General features: G+C 45.7%; 1 protein-coding gene across 1 annotated transcript in view; it reads right to left on the minus strand.

The window, feature by feature from the left end:
- EBI3 (Epstein-Barr virus induced 3) overlaps positions 1–21613 on the minus strand; it is a 31391-nt gene that overhangs the window by 5578 nt on the left and 4200 nt on the right. The window contains exons 2-6 of the mRNA XM_068262557.1: positions 18759–18812; positions 16665–16999; positions 11896–12007; positions 9046–9224; positions 3465–3637 (exon numbers count right to left, since the gene is read on the minus strand). Coding sequence (XP_068118658.1) covers positions 3465–3637; positions 9046–9224; positions 11896–12007; positions 16665–16999; positions 18759–18784 — 825 coding nt within the window. The 5' untranslated portion in view covers positions 18785–18812. The remainder of the gene's footprint in view (positions 1–3464; positions 3638–9045; positions 9225–11895; positions 12008–16664; positions 17000–18758; positions 18813–21613) is intronic.

The raw sequence follows: 21613 nt of genomic DNA on the forward strand, positions 1-21613 counted from the left end.
CTTTGGGGCTCCAGCGAACCACAGTGAGAGCCATTATCCACAAATGGCAAAAACATGGAACAGTGATGAACCTTCCCAGGAGTGGCCGGCCGACCAAAATTACCCCAAGAGCGCAGAGAAAACTCATCCGAGAGGCCACAAAAGACCCCAGGACAACATCTAAAGAACTGCAGGCCTCACTTGCCTCAATTAAGGTCAGTGTTCACGACTCCACAATAAGAAAGAGACTGGGCAAAAACGGCCTGCATGGCAGATATCCAAGGCGCAAACCACTTTTAAGCAAAAAGAACATTAAGGCTCGTCTCAATTTTGCTAAAAAACATCTCAATGATTGCCAAGACTTTGGGGAAAATACCTTGTGGACCGACGAGACAAAAGTTGAACTTTTTGGAAGGTGTGTGTCCCGTTACATCTGGCGTAGAAGTAACACAGCATTTCAGCAAAAGAACATCATACCAACAGTAAAATATGGTGGTGGTAGTGTGATGGTCTGGGGTTGTTTTGCTGCTTCAGGACCTGGAAGGCTTGCTGTGATAGATGGAACCATGAATTCTACTGTCTGCCAAAAAATCCTGAAGGAGAATGTCCGGCCATCTGTTTATCAACTCAAGCTGAAGCGATCTTGGGTGCTGCAGCAGGACAATGACCCAAAACAAATCAACCTCTGAATGGCTGAAGAAAAACAAAATGAAGACTTTGGAGTGGCCTAGTCAAAGTCCTGACCTGAATCCTATTGAAATATTGTGGCACAACCGTAAAAAGGCTGTTTATGCTAGAAAACCCTCAAATAAAGCTGAATTACAACAATTCTGCAAAGATGAGTGGGCCAAAATTCCTCCAGAGCGCTGTAAAAGACTCGTTGCAAGTTATCGCAAACGCTTGATTGCAGTTATTGCTGCTAAGGGTGGCTCAACCAGTTATTAGGTTCAGGGGGCAATTTCTTTTTCACACAGGGCCATGTAGGTTTTGAGGGTTTTTTTCTCACTAAATAATAAAAACCATCATTTAAAACTGCATTTTGTGTTCAATTATGTTATCTTTGACTAATAGATAATGGTTTTTGATGAGCAGAAACATTTAAGTGTGACAAACATGCAAAAGAATAAGAAATCAGGAAGGGGGCAAATAGTTTTTCCCATCACTGTACCTGCATGTGGTGCCCCCTGCTGGGGACCTAGTCTACAATTATGTCCCACCGAACCTCTCACTTGTTTTCTGCTGAATCTATGCAATTCCTGCTAGATTTGTTACTACAGACATGGGTGTATACCATTACACTGGATTGGCAGACAGGCTGTCTGTAGACTATGTAAAATGGCAGATTGTTGGCTGGAAGTGAACATTTGCGTCTTTTGTGTTTCGCATTCAGCGTTTAGATAGAGGCAGTGTGGCTGAATCCCTTGGTGGTGAGAGTACCAGGGCTTTCCTGCACTACCCCTCCAGGTGTTGCAAGTGGGTTTGGGTGTCCTGGGTGGTGGCAGAGTCTGTGGCTCCCTTCTGTCATGTGCACCAGTGTTTGTGAGTATACCCATTGGGCAGTTTCTTATCACCTGTTTGCATAAGGCCCGTTTGTTTGTTTTTTCTCTAGAAACCATGCCATGTATCAGTATCCTTGAGTGAAGTCACTGACAACTTATGGCCAGCGATGTCACCCAGAAATCCCCATCCGTGCAGTTGCCAACAATTTTTGGCAAATCTCTGAAATATGAAGGAAGGACCATAATAGGTCCTGCCCACAAGAAGGTTACAATCAAAAACAGAAGGAACAAGACTAAACATAAAGTTAAAAGATTACTGCAGATCACTATCCTGGGCACTGGTTGGCATCTCTATGGATCGTGCACGTTTAATTTTCTCAATTACAAACAAGTTGAAGCCCTGCAGTGTTCATGTTAGTGCAGTGGTTCTTAAACTATTTTGGGTGAGGGCGCCCTTGATGGCTTTGAATTTTTTCAAACCCTGGGCAAAAACAACTACCGAAATGCTGTTATGCCCCTTAGGCAGCCCCCTCATCCTTCCCTCCAAGCAGCTAGGGATGCTTATTGGGCAGCAACCCCCCCTCCAAATTGTGACCCCCACGTTAGGCAGCATTTCCCCTTCCAATTAGCCATTGACTCCGCATCAGGCAGCACCTAATAATCAGTGACCCCCCCATTAGGCATCACCCCCTCCCCACTCAAGTTAGTCAGTGATGCAGCATTCACTCCATTCTGCAGCATCCCCCATGAACGAGCACGACAAGGATACAGAGTCAATCTTGTACAGTACATAGAGATTTTCTATAGTGAATCACATAGGGGTTGATTCACTATAACAAATAGTGTGCCTTATCAGAGTTAACATGCCTCATCAGAGTTAACATGTCTTATCAGAGTCAACGTGCCTTATCAGAGTCGCATAGCGAGCGCTACAAACGTATGTCTGCTAATTGCCAATGTCAGAGCTCCACTTGTCCTGCCCTCAGCCCCTGCGGGTCCGATCACTTTAAAGGACATTATCCCTGCACTTTGATTGGCCCAATAGGCTTCCTGTCAAGTGACAGGAAGCCTATTGGGCCAATTAAAGTGCGGGGATAATGTCCTTTAAAGTGACTGGACCCGCAGGGGCTCAGGGCAGGACGAGTGGAGCTCTTGTCATTGCCAATTAGCAGGCATAAGTTCGTAGTGCTTGCTATGCTACTCTGATAAGGCACGTTAACTCTGATAAGGCACATTATTTGTTATAGTGAATCAACTTCATACGGATTGCAGCTAGTAACTAACACCCCTTTAATCATGCAGCATCACCTAAGCAACCCCTCCAGATTGTAAGTGACAACCATTCGCTGGACAGACATTTCCTTACCTATCTAGGCCAAGCCGCACTCATCCGTTCCACCACTATGATTCCTCTGATGCCCAACTGTAAAAGCGTGTTTCCAAGACTAAAGATCAACTGGCGGGTAATGCAGTCACATTGTATATCAATGTTCGGTTGCATTACCTGAGGGCAATGTATAAAGTATGGGGATAAACACCAAGGCACCTTTGGGAAGTGCTCGAGACGTGCCAGGGTGCAGCGGCACTCAGTTTGAAAACCCCTGTGTTAGTGTTCAAATTTGACATCACAGGGTTCAGAACTCAGAACCCGAACACATATTCAGCAGCATAGGGTGCGTTTCATGTAACTTTCAAGCTGGAAGGAGGAAGTATCTGAGTTAAATGTAACAAACTCTGCCTGTTATTCGTTGCTGAAATGGTGACGAATGTGTGTGTGTTTGGGTGCCGAACCAAGTATTGCCGAATTCCAACACTAGCACTAGTTCCTGTAGCATAAGGAGACTGTACGGGACATAAAATTCAACCATTTCAGTTGTAATTTGAAACCATTTGTGAAATTTGATTTGCAGAAACATCGGTTGCATTGGTGTTTGAACCAAAGCCGAAGTGGTGAAAGTGTGCTATGAAGGAACTTTTGACTTTTACCTCTTTGTAGGATGCAAGGCCAGTTATTTTGTAGCGGACCATGTATTTCAGTGGGAAATAGTGTGGATAAGGCCACGAAGGAGGTGGGCGCCATTGAAGTAATAATTTTCCAAATTTTTTTCCGTCTTCACGTACAGGTGATAAGGTGACCTGCACAGGTGGGTCTGGACGTACTAGAAGACAACATCGACATATTAAAGCAACCCCATAACATAATTCAGCCCTGACTTGAGAGAAACATTATTTTGGTTTTGGAACTCGAGTCCATCCATTTACTTGAAAGGCGTCTAACATTTGTTAGAAAACATTTGTTTAGTGATGGCCCAAACAGTTCGTATGCAAACTTATTTGCACGAACATCGCTGGTTCGCGTTTGCGATTGAACGTGAACTTTATGCAAGTTCGTCCCGTCCCCTATATTACATAATTGGGCTAAACTTTGACCCTCTACATCACAGTCAGCAGACACATGGAAGCCAATCAGGCTACACTCCCTCCTGGAGCCCCCTCTTCTTTATAAAAGGCAGCAGCGTCGGCAGCCATTTTCTCACTCAGTCTGCTACTGTGTTAGTGAGATAAGGGAGAGAGGTTGCTGCGGAGATAGGGAGAACTTAGTTAGGCTCTAGTTAGGCTTGTTAGCTTGCTCCTTGCTGATATTTATTGCTAAAAGCCTCTCAAAACAGCTCTTTTGAGAGCTAATGTTCTTGTGATGTGGTTTTTTTTTTTGGTGTGGCCCACTGACACTAGCATATACAGCCCTGTCTGTCGCAGCTGGCCCTTGCTAATTGCTATACTGTGCCAGGCTCAGCACAGTCAATGCCTACCTTTTCACTGCACCTGTGTGTGTGACAGCTGCACATTTGTAATACCAGTCCATGCATGCCTGTTCACTGCACCTGCGTGACAGCACACAGTTTTATATACCAGTCACTGCATACCTGTGTTTGTGTGACAGCTGCACATTTGTAATACCAGTCCGTGCATACCTGTTCACTGCACCTGTGTGTGCGACAGCTGCACATTGTATTGATACCAGTCACTGCATACCTGTTCACTGTACCTGTGTATGTGACAGCTGCACATTTGTAATGCGAGTCCGTGCATACTTGTTCACTGCACCTGTGTGACAGCATGCAGTTTTATATACCAGTCACTGCATACTTTTTCACTGCACCTGTGCATTGTATTAGTCAAGTCAGTGCATACCTTTCACTTCATCCCCCCAATATGGACAAAACAGTCAGAGGCAGGCCACCCGGCAGGTCTGTTCGAGGTCGTGCTGTCTCGATTTTGTGTGGCCCTGGACCAAAGTACAGGGTTCAGAAGGCACGTGCCATCAACCCCCAAGATTGTCAGGACGTAGTTGACTACTTAACACAGAACACCTAATCTTCCTCAGCTTCCGCACGGAACCATGACATATCTTCCTCCTCCTGCTCTGATTCTGGCACCCCACTTAAAACTCAGTCGGCCGCCACCACCAAAGTGCCATCAGCCCAGGGCTCAGTGGTGTGGAAATTTTTTTGTGTGTCTGCTTCAGATGAGAGCAATGCCATCTGTACTCTGTGCCACTGAAAATTGAGCCGTGGGAAGACCAAGACTCACGCAGGGACAACTTCCTTAAGAAGGTACATGATGACAAAGCACAAACTGCAATGGGATGACCACCTGAGGAAAAGAAGCACACAAAAGCAAAGCCACCCACCGCAGTTGAAGATACCAGGCCGCAATTATTTCTCAAAAAAGGCGATACTCAAACTACCCAAATGTTGAAAGGCAAGTGGTGTCATCTCTGGCACACAGCGTTGGGTCAAGGGTCCATCTGACCACGGATGCCTGGTCTGCAAAGTACGGTCAGGCCTGCCCGAAGTCTAAGTCAGTCCCAACACCTCCACCAGTCCCCTACACCAACGCCTCAACCGGCAGGTAGCCGACTACTAGGCCTTAACTGCGGATGTAGAAAACAGCGATGGACTCCTGGACTACTGGGTGCGCAGGCTGGACCTGTGGCCAGAGCTGTCACAATTTGCCAATGCCAATTTGGACATGCGGCGGACATTCTTTAGTCCAACGCCTCACCTTAGCCCTTCTGGATCCACCCTTCACCAACGCCTGGACCGGCAGGTAGCCGACTACCTGGCCTTAAGTGTGGATGTAGACACTGTGAGCAGCGATGAACCCTTGGACTACTGGGTGCGCAGGCTGGACCTGTGGCCAGAGCTGTCACAATTTGCCATCCAACTTCTGGCTCGCCCTGCCTCAAGCGTCCTGTCAGAAAGGACCTTCAGCGCAGCTGGAGGCATTGTCACTGAGAAGAGAAGTCGTCTAGGTCAAAAAAGTGTTCAGTACCTCACCTTTATCAAAATTAATGAGGCATGGATCTCAGAGGGCTACTGCCCGCCCAAAGACTAAGTCAGCCCCCACACACAGCATCTCTGCCTGCCCCAAGACTAAGTCGGTCCCCACATAGCATCTCTGCCTGCAGGCTGCTGAACTGCCTTCTCCACCACCACCAACAGGGTCCAGGTCTCCAGGTATAGCAGCGGCCGGTAACAAAATGAATAATATTTTTTTCTGGTGCGTGTACATGCCTGCCTAATTTTTCTGGCTGCACTGCGCCTGCAACAACAAAACAAAAGGCATGTAAATGTGTCGATTCCCCTTCGTGTCCGTTACCTTGCAGCGGTATCACAATGAAGCAATGACCACTGGCTATATGAGTGTGTTGGGGGGCACACCTGACCCAAGATAATAAGGTTGTTGCTTCATTGTGGACAGACCAAATTTGATCAGCTGGACAGTCACTGTTCTGTCATTGAGCTACCACAGCCCGGTGACCATATTGGCTTGAAAACCGATATCACCTGCACTCTCGCCATGGTGCGTACCAGTACAGCACAGCCATCACTACACAAACAGCTGTTTGCAGTGCGTTACACGGCTAGTTTGGTCTGTCAGTGGGAAGCAGTACACTAATTACACTACCTGATTGATGTATACGCATACAAGATGTTTTAAAGCACTTTATGCCTCCAATTTAGCATGCAATGTGATTTCTGCCCTTAAAACGCTGCTGTGCGTCAAATCCTGGTTTTTCTCTGAGACTTTTGGTGTGTACCCCACTCCGCCATGCCCCCCCCCCCCCCCCCTCCAGGTGTAAGCCTCTTGAAACATCTTTTCCCTCACTTTTCTGGCCAGAATTAATTTTTAAAGTTTCGAAAGTTTGCCTGCCCATTGAAGTCTATTGCGGTTCGCAAAGTTTGCGCAAACCCGAACTTTTGCGGAAGTTCGCTTTCGAGGTTTGCGAACCTAAAATCGGAGGTTCGAGCCATCTCTACATTTTATGTTATTACCGCCACACTTTCCTTTTTTGTAGCACTTGCTAGAGCAGGAGAAGTCACGTCCTTACTTTTTGAGCTCCCCATATGTCCCTCTTAAGCCTTTATAATCCCAGGTTTCCATTGTCTACTCTGGCTAGTTCCTACATACTCTCTAAACCCTCCCTTCTCCCACAGGCCCTAGTTTAAAATTTCCAACCTTCTAATCATCTTCTCTCCCAGGCAGCACAGCTGCACCTTCCCTTAGGTGCAGATCGCCTCTACTGTAGAGTCTATAGCAAACTGACAAGTCTTTCCAGTTCTCCAAAAACCTGAACCCTTTCTTCCTGCACCAACTTGACCACTTATTTAACTGACTTAAAGAGACACTGAAGCGAAAAAAAAATTATGATATTATGATATTATGATTTGTATGTGTAGTACAGCTAAGAAATAAAATATTAAGATCAGATATGATCTAGTAATTATTCATAGTACACAACCAATTCACTATATCATTTTTTTTTTCGCTTCAGTGTCTCTTTAAAAAAAAACCTGAACTGAAAATTAAAAGTTAAATTAAAATAAGCATACACAAGTCATACTTGCCTTGCATGTAATCTACTCCTCAGTGTCTTTCTCCTGTCCCGCGTCCTGTTTGTTCACTGTGATCAAGGGAATTTTCCGTCCTCTATTTTGAAAATGGCCATTACCCCATAACAGCTTTCTGGTCAGCACACAGTTAAACTGTAACATCGCCCACTTGAGCCATAAGGAAACATGGACATTACCTGGTACATCAGTTTTCCTCTCAGCTATAACTGACAGCAACTGATATTTTACTGACAGCAACTGATATATTTCAGATCTGACAAAATATTGTCAGAACTGGAAGGGATTATTGTCAGAAGAAAATGGCGAGCTTCTGAGAGGAACTGATGGCAAGGTAACGATGTAATGTTTATTTGAAGTTACCTCATGTGTTTATTTTAAATATTTTTACTCAGTACAGGTTCTCTTTAACCTCTTGCTGCCTTTCTGGTGAAGGTACCTTGGAGGTCCTTGCCTTGAGTTTCCTGAAATCATTCTTTAGGATGTTTCAACTTCCACTAACTTTGTCATTGGTACCAAAGTGTATCATGACTGCTGGGAAAGGGGGTTACATCTCTTTTCATTTTTTTATGTCTCAATTACTCCCATTCTGAAGACCTTCCCTCACCTCCCATCTCAGAGACCTCAATAAACCTCAATCACTTTAAATAACCAGCCTGGATGGGTGAGAAGGGGTAAATCAAGGCTTTAAGGGGGTGTTACATTTTTTTTCTTTTGTCTATACATATAAATAAAAAAATAGCATGATTTTCCCCTTTAAACTTAAAACCCCTAGACCCCCATGGAGTGGTTTCCCCATACTAAGCTACAATATATATCATCCTGCATTATCCATGACATGGTGAAGACTGCAGGAGAGAGGCAGAAATCTTCCCCCTCTCCTGCAAAGCCCTGTCCATGTAAAGGACAAGAGGCTCATCTAAGTGGTGTATTAAGCTTGGGGGAGGGGGTGCAGGCCACACAGGATGTCACCTTGTAAGGGTTGACACTTTGGCAGAAGTTTTCAAGGTTCCACTCAGCAGGCCGGTTAGTGTTGGGAATTCGGGGGGGGGGGGGGGGCAACATCATTCCTTCCTCACCATGGGCCCCCTCCTGTGTCCTACTGCAGAGTAGGGTGAAGCGGTGCAGCTTGTGAATCTCATATGATCCTGATGCGACCTTGCTCCTCGACAACTGGCTGCTCACTCTACTTCCGGTTATCTGCATGTTGCATAATTACACGCAACAGGCAGCGATCGGGCGGGCAGAGAGCGTCCAGCTGCCGAGGAGCATGAATGCATCAGGATCAGGTGAGATTCACTCACAGGCCTCACCGCTGCACCCTACTCTACAGAGGGACACTGGAGGGGGGCTTATGGAGAGGGTGGGAGGAGTGATTTTGGCTCCCCTCACCACAGGGTGCCACTAGGTATCCAGATCACCAGGCAAGCTACAGTAAATGGGAACGGGGAGGAACCACCCAACCACCAGGGGGAGAACCACTGGTGTGCTACCCCTTAAAAACAAAGGTTTGGTTGGGGGGGAAGGGGTCCGAAATGATCATCACCAGGTGTCAAATACCCTAGTGCCATTGACTCATCCCCACCTCCGATGCTCAGGAGGAGGTGGGTGTAACTATAGAACCAGACCTCTTTCACCTTCTCACAACTCACTGATGTTCTCCACAAAGAAATGGTGTCCGCGTGTTACAGATCCCAGCTTATTGTACGCCGACACATTCAAGAAATATGGAAGATCAGAAAACATGCTGAAGTTGGAGATCACGCAGCTATTTGGGATGGTGTCTCGCGGCTTGCAGCAACCAGGTAGCTCCTCACCTGAGAAGGACAACCTGTAAATCCATGTAGATAGCTGTTAAAATGATAACTTTGGACCAAAAAACATGACGGTTATTTTTATGATGCAAATTTGAATGCAATAATGATACGGGTACGACAGAGAAAATAACAAACATATCTGGTGGACTAGTTCAGCTCAGATTGGAATGGAGATAGCAGGTAAGCTGGTCCGGATTTCTAGAAAGGCCACACAGGCCCATTACTTGGGTGACAGCAGGCTAATGGGGCACCTGAACAGAAAAGAGGAGTTGCTACATAGGAAAGAGGAGGCTGAAAATGGGGAGCAAGACAGAAAAAAAGGGAAACTGATGCCCAAGGGAGCTGTTCATGAAAGAGACGGGGTACAGAACATGCATGATACACATGGAAGAGGGGGCTGCACATGGAATGGGAGGGGCTGCAGTACATGCATGATACACATGGAAGAGGGGGCTGCACATGGAATGGGAGGAGGGCTGCTGTACATGCATGATACACATGGAAGAGGGGGCTGCACATGGAATGGGAGGGGCTGCAGTACATGCATGATACACATGGAAGAGGGGGCTGCACATGGAATGGGAGGGGCTGCAGTACATGCATGATACACATGGAAGAGGGGGCTGCACATGGAATGGGAGGGGCACTGCAGTACATGCATGATACACATGGAAGAGGGGGCTGCACATGGAATGGGAGGGGCTGCAGTACATGCATGATACACATGGAAGAAGGGGCTGCACATGGAATGGGAGGAGCTGCAGTACATGCATGATACACATGGAAGAGGGGGCTGCACATGGAATGGGAGGGGGCTGCAGTACATGCATGATACACATAGAAGAGGGGGCTGCACATGGAATGGGAGGGGCTGCAGTACATGCATGATACACATGGAAGAGGGGGCTGCACATGGAATGGGAGGGGCTGCAGTACATGCATGATACACATGGAAGAAGGGGCTGCACATGGAATGGGAGGGGCGCTGCTGCACATGAAAAAGGTGCCACAACATACCCAGCCTAGGGGCACAAAAAGTATCAATCGGCCTTGCCGGTAAGGATGGGTTCACACTATACCGGATGAAAAACTGATCCTGTAAAAACTGATCTGTTTTCCATTTAAAGGATACCACAACTGAAATGTGACATAATGAGATAGACATGTGTATGTACAGTGCCTAGCACACAGATAACTATGCTGTGTTCCTTTTTTTCTTTCTCTGCCTGAAAGAGTTAAATATCAGGTATGTAAGTGGCTGACTCAGTCCTGACTCAGACAGGAAGTGACTACAGTGTGACCCTCACTGATAAGAAATTCCCCTTTTTTACCTCGTTCTTGCTCTCAGAAGCCATTTTCTGCTAGGAAAGTGTTTTATAGTTGGAATTTCTTATCAGTGAGGGTCACACTGTAGTCACTTTCTGTCTGAGTCAGGACTGAGTCAGCCACTTACATACCTGATATTTAACTCTTTCAGGCAGAGAAAGAAAAAAAGAAACACAGCATAGTTATCTGTGTGCTAGGCACTGTACATACACATGTCTATCTCATTATGTCACATTTCAGTTGGGGTATCCTTTAAAGGAATTTTAACCCAGGATTGAACGTCACTCCAATCAGTAGCTGATACCCCCTTTCCCATGATAAATCTTTACCTTTCTTCAAATAGATCATCAGGGGGTCTGTATGGCAGATATTGTGAGGATAAAACCCCTCCTAGAGTGTGATGTCATGACCATGGTCCTGACAGTTCGCTGTCTGAGAACCTTGTTGCATTGTGGGAAATAACAGCTTTTTCCAGCTGCCAAGCAAGCAATATCTCCCTCTGTGCATTGAACACTCAGTAACGGACATTCCACACAGATCACCTGGCAGAACTAAAGATGTTACCACCAGTGATACATTTCAGAATGTAAATCAGGGAGAGGAAAGATTTTACAATGGGCAAATACTGACTAAATAATCGATAAATAAATATTGTAAAAAATAAGCAATTTTATTCATCATGCATTTCCACTGTAGTTCATCTTTAAACATCACAGTCTCCCATTGGTTTGCATTAGACCAATGGGAATTTTCCCTCCCCAGGGAGGATTTCCATTGGTCCACTACTCAGTTAACCAATGAGAATCCTCCCTAGGGAGGGACAATTCCCATTGGTCTATTGCAACCAACGGGAGCTGAGATGCTTCTGTTGGAGCTCTGGGATTGGTATACCGGCGTCACCACCATGCAAGGACTTGAAAGGACAGTGGCAGGTGAGTAACTTGTAAAACGCATACGATGAGCAGCCGGGTGAGAATAGACACCATGCGTTCTCATGGGCTAGCATTGATTCCATTGGCCTCTGTCACATCTGATCAATCTAGAAAAATCATATGGGACCCACCAAATGGATCCACTACAAACGATCTGATGTGAAGGGCTCGTATTGTTTAATATAGGATCCGCTCAATTCTTATCCGGTCCATTGCTATCTGCTAAACAGAACAATTTTTATGCCGCTGTGTAAGGGGCCTAAGAGAGTTAAAGGACAACTGAAGTGAGAGGGATATGGAGGCTGCCATATTTATTTCCTTTTAAGCAATCCTAGTTTCCTGCCTATCCTGCTGATCCTCTGCCTCTAATACTTCTAGCCGTAAACCACACGCAAACCGCACGCACGCACACACACACGGCACTTACCCATAAGTGAAAGCCATGGGCAGGTTAGTATCAGGTCTGACATCGCAGGTGCAGGTAATTCTCACTGGATATTCTGAAGCCCAGCACTTGATATCAAGATTCTCTGGAGGAGCTGAACAAACAAGATGCATCCATCAAGTTCAGCCTTACAACATGTACAGTTTCATAGAACATGTGTACACCGTTTCTAATGAATGAGTTTGGCTATACAGTATTTGTAAACTATCTACCTGATGAAGTGAGTGTGTCCCTCAAACAATTTTTTTTTTGTCCCTTATTAAATACCGGTAACTAAATTAGTCCCTCTGCCTAAGATGTCCAGAATCAGAGATCTGGGCCCTGAGGCCTATTGTCCCACCAATTCACACTAGCAGCTGAAAACGAGTAATGTCATGACCTAAAGCAGGTGCAGAAGGGGTGAGCTTCTGAGAGTTGGGACACGACAATGGCAGTGTATGGCTGTGATCTTGGAAGCTTCTCTCTAACAGAGAAGACTCATCTCTCATGTCCAACCCCAAGCCCTGCCTTCTGTCCTCCTGCTAGGTTCTCTAGGTAGACAGGAGATGGCAACACTTTTTTGAGGCATGTTCAAACACCACGCCTTTTGCTTCACTTCTCACCGCCACTGCTCAATGGTCACATTATACAGGATGATGACATTTACACCACTGGCAGTGTGGTGCTGTAAAAATAAGTATAGATACATTTTTATACACAATTAAGGAGTAGTGTGAATGGACCCAGATTCTAAAGCTACCAGACTTAATTTTAGAGGGACACAAAGCAGGTTTCTACATATGGACATCCAGGAGGTCCAACAGTGTTTTTTGATGTGCTGCCATTGAATCCTGACTTTAACGTGGAAATACAGTCTGGCATAGTGCACAGCAATTAGTCTCCCTACTTCTTACTGCACATATAATTATCCTACTAGTTGTTGTCCCAAAGTAATGTAATCTGTGAAAAAATGGCAAGTTCCCTAGCTCCAGTGATGGAGGATGCTATTACAAGGATAGGTTATTTAATCATGTTAATTCGAAAAGCTCTTCAGTGAGGAAAAGTCTCCCTCTTCTGTTTGCAGCCACTGAATCCAGTGAAGAAATATTTTGCTGTGGTGCTCATTCTTATCTCAAAGCCCCATCTGGGGAGGTGCTAAGGCAATGTAACTGATAAGCTGTCTAGCAAAGGGTAACACAGTCTATTAACACTTTCAGTAACTTATTTGCCCCTAGAAGTTCTCATGGTGTGGATAGTCTTTTGGACTAAAGAGGAAACATTGACTATAGTTACACTTTAAAAGCCTTTGCAATGTCATTGCTTAACTGGGTTGGTGGGGAGGGGCTCTTTTTTTTTTTTTTAGGTGAAGAAAGTGGTGCACATGATGGTATGGCCAGAAGGACTGAGGGGAAAAACCTGGCCATCTGTTTTGTTGGACAAATCCATGTGCAATATGTAAGGATTAAGGCGTGTACACACATGGGAGTACAATTTCTGATAAACAGATGCATTGCTAGCCCATAGGCTAGTGACATGTACTGTTGCTTTGGAGCAGGGAGGACAGACGACATAGAACCTACGACGGAGTGGGAGGGGAAAGGAGAACAATGCCCTCGGCACTAAGGATCTCTCAGTGGCGCATTGTGAAGGGCTGGAGGCCACTGTACATATGCTAGATTTAGGAGGGTAACAATAGCCCCAACGACCCCCCACGCTGGAGCTAGGGGAGCCTAGATGTAGTCTGGCAGCGAAAGGGGCATGCATTACCTGTAAGCAGAGTGTGCAAAACATCCTATTCACTGCTCTCTTCAGCTGTGCCATACAGTGTAACTCCTTGCGGATCCCTGATGACATGCAGAGATGGGAGCCGCGAGAAGTTACACTGTACAGCACCGCTGAAGAGAGGAGTGAAGAAGGAGTGTTGCTTGGTCTGCTGACAGGCAATGTATGATGCTTCCGCTGCCATGATATGCTCTCTCATTGGGGGAGTGATAAGCTACAAGGGGGGAAGGGGGCAACCTCAATTTTGATCTGAGGGGAGGGAGGAGGTGAAACCTGGCCGGCTCAGTTTTGCTGGGGGGCTTGTTGGCGAGTCAGGTCACTTTTGTGCCTGGTTAGCACAGCGCAGCATGATTTGGGGGGTCACCATAGACTGTTATTTTAATTATGGCTATAGCGGCACAGGGGGAATTCCTGTAATAATCACTTGCCGGTAAAGACTGGGTCACAAATTAAGTGTCCAAAAGGACAAATTAGTAGGAGAATATGCTTTCTATATCCTCCTAGATTACCTAGCGCAGGGAGAGCCTTCTGTTGGCTTCTCCTTGTGCCCAAATAAACACTGCTGGAAACATACGTATGCCCTGCCGGGTCCTAGTTTTTTATGGTGAAGAAAGTGGAACTCATGATGGTATAGCCATTTCCCTGGCCAGATTCTCGGCAGAGAAGGGCCTGACCAGCTGACACGGCCAATAACTATCTAGCATGTGTACAAGTCTTTAGGGTCACTTAAAGGAACACTATCAATTAACATGTTTTTTAAACTGGGGTAGGAGCGTTCCTAAGTACCGCTGTATCTCCCACTGTTTATCTCTTCCTTTAATGTTATCAACTTAATTTCACAATTCACAGAGGGTGAGGGACCATGGTGATGGACCAGTGAATCATGAGGGGAGGGGGTAATCCCTCACCCTACATTTGTTAACCTTAGGTGTACTTTATATCTGTAACTGATGACAGGTCTCACTAGCTTAAACTGCAGCTGCTTGTCTCTCTGAATGAGCTGACTGAGGAGAATAATACACTGAGAGCAGAGGAAATGTATCTGTTATGTGCAGCACAAACAAAACATTTGTAATTGTGTGTGAAACCTGATAACAAAGCAGGATTTTCATACTAAAGGGTTTTTGCTTTTAAAGAAAAACTCTGAAGTCTTCTGAGATATGAAGAGACCAGCACTGACTTTGTCACATTTCTCACAAAGCACAGACACCCCTTTGCTAATGATTCATCCCAATACAGCTACAGCCTACATACAACGAATTACAGCTTTTGCCTCTGATATTTTACATGAAAGGTAAGAAAATGCTTACGCAGCTACTTAAACATTATTTGTACATTGTCATTTTAGACCACTTGGTTATTGACAGTGCCCCTTTAACCACTTCACTACTGATGGGTTTTTCCCCTTATGTACAAGAGCAATTTTCACATTTCAGTGCTCCTCCCATTTATTCGCCAATAACTTTATCACTACTTATCACAATGAAACAATCTATGTATTGTATTATTTTGCCACTAATTATGATTTCTTTTGGTGGTACATTTTGCTAAGAAGTATTTTATTCAAAATGCATTTTAATGGGAGTAATAAGAAAAAAATGGAAACAATTCTTTATTTCTCAGTTTTTAGCAATTAGTTTTAAAATAAAACTTGCTGCTGTGGATAAAATTCACACATCTTATTTGTCCCGGTTATTGCAACATTAAAATTATGTCCCTAGTACAATGTATGTTGACAATATTTTATTTGGAAATAAAGCTGTATTTTTCTGTTTTGCATCCATCATTAACCACTTGAGGACCTACCCTTTACCCCCCCTTAAGGACCAGCGTTATTTTTTGTGATCTGTGCTGGGTGGGCTCTGCAGCCCCCAGCACAGATCATGTTTCATGCAGAGCGATCAGATCGCCCCCCTTTTTTCCCCCCTATGGGGATGATGTGCAGGGGGGGTCTGATCGCTCCGGTGGGCAGGCATGTTGCGGGGGGGGGGCACCTCAAAGCCCCCCTCCGCGGCGAAATTCCCCCCTCCCTCTCCTACCTGCTCATCCCCGGTGATCGGGGCTGCACAGGACGCTATCCGTCCTGTGCAGCCAGTGACAGGCTGTCCCCTGCCACATGGCGGCGATCCCCGGCCGCTGATTGGCCGGGGATCGCCGATCTGCCTTACGGCGCTGCTGCGCAGCAGCGCCGTACAATGTAAACAAAGGAGAGAAATGTCTCCTACGTTTACATTTAGACCCGCTCCGTGATCTAACAGGAAACGGCCGCTCGCGCGAGCGGCCTTTCCTGATTAATTAGGAAGACACCTGGCGACGCACAGTTGCGTCGCTGGTCCTCCAGCTACCACTTTGCCGCCGCACGGTATGAGTGTGCGGTCGGCAAGTGGTTAATTAGAAACCATTATTTGTAAAAAAAAAAAATAACAGTAATATACCCTCATGACATACATATTAGAAAAGTTGAGTCCGTAAGGTAACTATGTATTTTTTTTTAAATGTCACTTTTTTTTTTCTTTTTTTTGTACAAGTGTTTTATTTTGGTAACTATAGGAGGAGAGGTAAAGGGTTCATTTATGTGGTACTTTATGTATTTTTAGTAAATCAATGTATGTAAGATGTATTTTTACAATTTGACCACTAGATGTCCCCCCACTGTCTTCCTGTGCATACAGTAGTAATGAGTGTATGCAACATTTTCACTTTACTTGATTACCATCGGCGTCTCATTGATGCCGGTGATCATTGATCACAGCCATTTAGATCAGTGAATGGGAACTGTGTTCCCACTTACTGACCTGTGTACTAACCGGCGGGGAGGAGAATGCACGCAGTGGGTGATTGAGGCAGCAGCCTTATACCTACACCCCTGGTTAGGAACTGAAGTCCTGTAGGGCGTAGATATACTGCTGCAAATGGCATAACTGGTTAAACCTCTTGTCTTTCTGGTGTTGCACACAACAGTAATTCATATACAACAAGTTACAACTCACATCCAAGGTGCAGCTCCATCTCATGTATGACTTCCTGGGTGTCAGGGTTATGACAACTGTATGTCCCAGCCTGGTGCTTCTTGACCTGCTTCATAGTCAGGTTTGTTCCTGCTGAGGATATTGTGCTATTGTAGTGAATGCTGTCCCCGTTATGTTTCCAGTCAACCACTGGTAGAGAAGCCTGGCAATACAGGAGGATGTCTGTTCCCAGCCGCCCATAGTCTTCTTTGACAGGAAGAGTCACCAGCTGTATATCCCCTGTGTTCTCCATGGATTCACCAGAGGAGGTCAGGAGGAGAAGTATGGTTCCCACGCTGATCACCCAGATTATCATCCTGTTTATAGACAGCAACACAACAATACTCAGGGTCATAAAAGGAAGGCAGCCTGTCTACTCATAGAAGCTAGGATGGGTTTCCCAGGGGTTTGAGAACTGTGAAATAAACCTGGACAGCAGGGGCATTGCTAGGATCCCAAGAGATCCGGGGCACTTTTGGGTACTCCAGCTGAAAAATGGGTGTGGCCACGCACCAGAATGTGGGTGTGGTCATGGGTGGAGCCAACTTTACATGAACTTAACAGCAGTCCTAGTAGGCTTGCCCAGCAAAATGTTGGATAAAGCCCCCTCTCCATTAAAACAAAAAAAATTGCATGCTGGGGCATGTGGGGCACTGTGTGGTGCCATGCTGGATGCTGTGGTGCCATGCTGGGTGCTGTGGTGCCTCTATGGGGAATACTAGTGCTGTGGAGCCTCCATAGGGAGCATGCATTATTGTGTGTGTCCTCACTGTTTCTCCCCCCGAGCTCCCATTTCCCAGTAGAGTAGCACAGCGGGAGGAACTACTCATCTCCTCCATCCACTCTCCAAGTCTGGAGACATCCTCTGTAGCTGGCGATTCTCCCCCGAGCATCCGAGAATCAGACGCTAGGAGCTCTAGCCTCTGATTCCTTCTCAGGAACTAAGGGAAGTAGCCCAGAAGAGAGAAGTCTACAGAATCTGGAGAGAGATGAGTACTGCCACCCATTGCCTGACACTGCCTTGGGGACATCTGGGGCACCCCAAAAAAGATTTGGGGCACGTGTCACTGATCTTTAGGGCTTGCAATGCCCCTGCTGGACTGGAGTTGTTTTTTTTTTAAATACACCTGAACTGAGAGGCATATGGAGGCTGCCATGTTTATTTCCTTTTAAACAAGAAAAAGGGAGTGCTTCTAAAGCCTTCCCGAGGAGTCCCCAAGGTGCCAATTTTGAATGGGGGACATCAGGGGAATAGAGAGAGAAGACTGGGAAGGGTCTATGGAATCCAGAGCCTTACCTCTACATCAGGCCCGGATTTACCTCACAGGAGCCTATAGGCACAGATGTCCTGGCATCTAATGCTGGGTACACACAATGAGATTTCCCGTTCGATTCCCGGATCGATTCGATTAAATCAAACATGTTCGATTGGATTTCGATCGTTTTTTCCGTCGATTTTGCATACCTATCATGAAAAAATCGATCGAAATCCAATCGAACATGTTTGATTTAATCGAATCGATCCGGGAATCGAACGGGAAATCTCATCGTGTGTGCCCAGCATTAGACTTCACCCTCTATGAATCTATAAACCTCCACCGAACCGCACCGCAAGTGTGCTGGCTGTCTTCCCTTACTTCCTCTGCCCAGCTACAGGTGTCCCTTAGTATTACTTAGCCAGAAGTGCCCTCAATATTGAGTAGCTAGAGGTTCCCCAACTGAAGGGAGATCTCATCAGTGGATTGCCGAGAGCAGGGTGAGAAACCTCCCACTTGCTCTCATCAAGACTCTGCATAGGGAAGGAGGGAGGGAGGCACTCGGGAAGGGGAATGAGCCACCTTTCTATCATCAGGCACCTGCAGGCACGTGCCTACGGTGCCTTATGGTAAATCCTACCCTGCTCTACACAGATGAGTATCAAACTTTGTTTTTTCAGGTCGCTTCATGGCTTTAGTAAACAGAATATATTATGCACATTTGCAGATACACTTTGGGCACAGCGGTGGGACAAGCCTCCTGTGGTACCTGCTTCCTAAAAGCAGGACGTGCCCTGCAATAAACATGTCAGATACTCACATGGAGGCGGCCATGCAACTCCACATCAGAACACTAGAGGCTCGCTGCACAGTCCTACAATAAGAAAACACAGTCATTCTCTGGGCCTGCTTATACCCGGTACTAAAGGTGACACCCATAGTCAATTAGGAAATAAAACAATAAATACTAGGATAAAAACTCTAAATTGCCCCCAGAAGGCCTTCAACATAAAAAAATTCACTGTTTCTAACTGTCATTAATAAAACAATATTAGTTATGCATTCAGGGGTGTAACTGTGGGAGGACCTAGAGGTGTGGGAGGGCCCCAACTACTAACCTTCCCTATCTCTGATACTCCAGATCAGGTGTTTTTGTAATTACACATGTTATGGGTGTGAAGATCCTGATGGCCACACTTGTTTTATGACTCTTGTATGATGGACCCCCATGTTGTGAGGGTCACCAAGGGAAATCAAGGGAAGGGGTGTGATCATTAACCCTTTCAGGACCGGCCGCCTAACCCCCCCTTAAGGACCAGGCACTTTTGTATGGGGGGCGCGTTTGGGGGGGTTAGGTGGCCGGATTCTATTAGGGCTTGCTGGGCTGTGTCCCCCCTGTGTGGCCAGGTGTCCCCCCTTGCACCAGCAGCTTTCACTCTCCTTCCAGGCTCCAGCGATGAGCCGCTGCAGACACCACCTGTCTCTCCGACCTCCCCGCTCGTACTGACGCTAAGTCCCAGGTCGCGGCTTAATGACGTCATCAAGCTGAGCCCGGGACTTGCGTCACAACAAGCAGAGATGCAGGCAAGAGCTGTGGGGAGCGCCGATCGTCGCGGGAATGGCAGGGAGGTAAGTGGATCCTCTCATTTCCCCCCTACTGCCGTAGCTGTCAAATTGATCACTACGATCCACCGGCAATCGTAGTGATCACATGATCAGCAGCCATACAATATGGCTGCTGATCACTAAGGGGAGATGCAGTAGTCATATGACAGCTTAATCTCCCCTCTCGGGGGTGCACGATCGCGTCGGGAGCGGAAACAGCGAGTGGCGTAAATCCTACGCCGCATTAGGCTAGAACAGCCACTAGTGCGGCGTAGGATCTCATAGAGGCAGTCGCCAAAAGGTTAAGGGGTCCTATCAAAGTTTTGCTGGGGGGGTGAGCATGATTTGTATTTACCCCTTTGTAGTGATGATCGTAATCAGCTAATTATGATTACGTGAAATTTAGCGTACATTTTTGCAATTACACCTCTACGTAATTACTATTTGTGGATTCAACTGATTTCGTATAATAATTTGTAATTTCACGTAAATTTTTGAGTCTTTTTCCTTAATTTTATGCTGACTTTAGCAGTGAATAGCAAAGCCCCCTACAAGCTACTGACACCAAAATTGCTATATAGAATAGGTCAAAAACATTTCTCTTGTTTTCAAAAAGACCTTGTCATTTTTGAGGAAATTGATTTTAAAAATGCAAAGAAAAATGGTTTTTAAACAAAGAAATGACTCTCAAAAACTACAAGATCTTTTTGAAAAATATTTTTATTTTTTTTGTACTTGTACTTTTTCCTTAACATCTGTAGCAATTTTGATGATGATGGCATGTATAGAGGCTTTGCTATTAACCGCCAAAGTCGGCATGAAATTACGCCAAATTTGGTGATACTACACAAAATTGCGGATGGATTACCCTTACATGCGTGATTACTTATGAATTTTCCCAATTTCGATACGAAATTACGATGGTGCAAATTTGGTGCTCGTCAATACGCCTCTGTACGCAACTTTACAAATTCATGTTAAAGCGAACCTCAACTCAGAACGTCTTCCCTGGCTCTGCTCTAAAAGATACACAACAGCGTAATAACCTTTAAAGTAAAAAAATTATTTGTTACAGCTGATTCAAATCCTAAAATAATTCTGCACAGTTTCTACTTCCTGGAATTCCTGGAAGTAGACATATTGTTAACATCCAGTGCTTTCAAATGGGCTGATCTGCCATCTTTGCCATAGGTCATGTGACACAGGGGAGAGATCAGATTACAACTTGTGACTTTACACAAATGAGGGGGAATTAGACAGGATAAACTCTCTAAATACATAGAGGGGACATTTCTCTCTCTTTTACTTCTGTCCTGTGCAAGAGTTCAGGTCCACTTTGAGGCAGGGAACACACTACATGCGTTTTTGCGCGTTTTGCCGTGAACGGCAAAACGCGCGCGATTTTAGAGGCTATCGAAATTAATAGCCTAGCGCAGGAAACGCTGTGCCGCATACGTTTGTGCGCGTTTGCGTTCGCGTTTTTCTCCGCGTTTTCTAAACGCACAGTTTTCTGCTTTTTCCCGCACGTTGCATGGCAGTACATGCCATGCAATCGCATAAACGCGGAAATGCACGTGGAAAAACGCACGCGTTAGACGCGACCGCAAAACCCGATGGAACCTAGGAAACGCAGGGGAAAACGGCCCTGCAAGTGTGTTCCCTGCCTCAATCATTGCAGAAAGACGATCCAATGGATAGAAACTGAAGATAAAAAAATGTCTCCAGTGGGGGCACAGACAGTAATAAACCTCCCCAGAAATTTCTATGCTAATCAGAAATGTGCTTTCTTAAAACAGAAGGTATTTGTGATTATTCAGGTTAATGGCTCTCACAATGCATCACTGCTAAATATGCAAATTGTCCCTTTGTTCGAACCCTTTCATTCCAGTGCAGGAGATTTGTCGCAGCCGGCGCCACCATAGGCCGTAATAGGAATTACGGCTATAGCGGCGCACAGTCACTAACATCAGCGCTGTCAGAAGATGGAGCTAAAGTTACTTATAAAACACTATAATTCGGCCTCCAGCAATCGCTGGAAGCCAAATTATTTCATTCCCACTATCCATGGCG

Source organism: Hyperolius riggenbachi, chromosome 12, assembly GCF_040937935.1.
Source record: "Hyperolius riggenbachi isolate aHypRig1 chromosome 12, aHypRig1.pri, whole genome shotgun sequence".
Taxonomy (NCBI): domain Eukaryota; kingdom Metazoa; phylum Chordata; class Amphibia; order Anura; family Hyperoliidae; genus Hyperolius; species Hyperolius riggenbachi.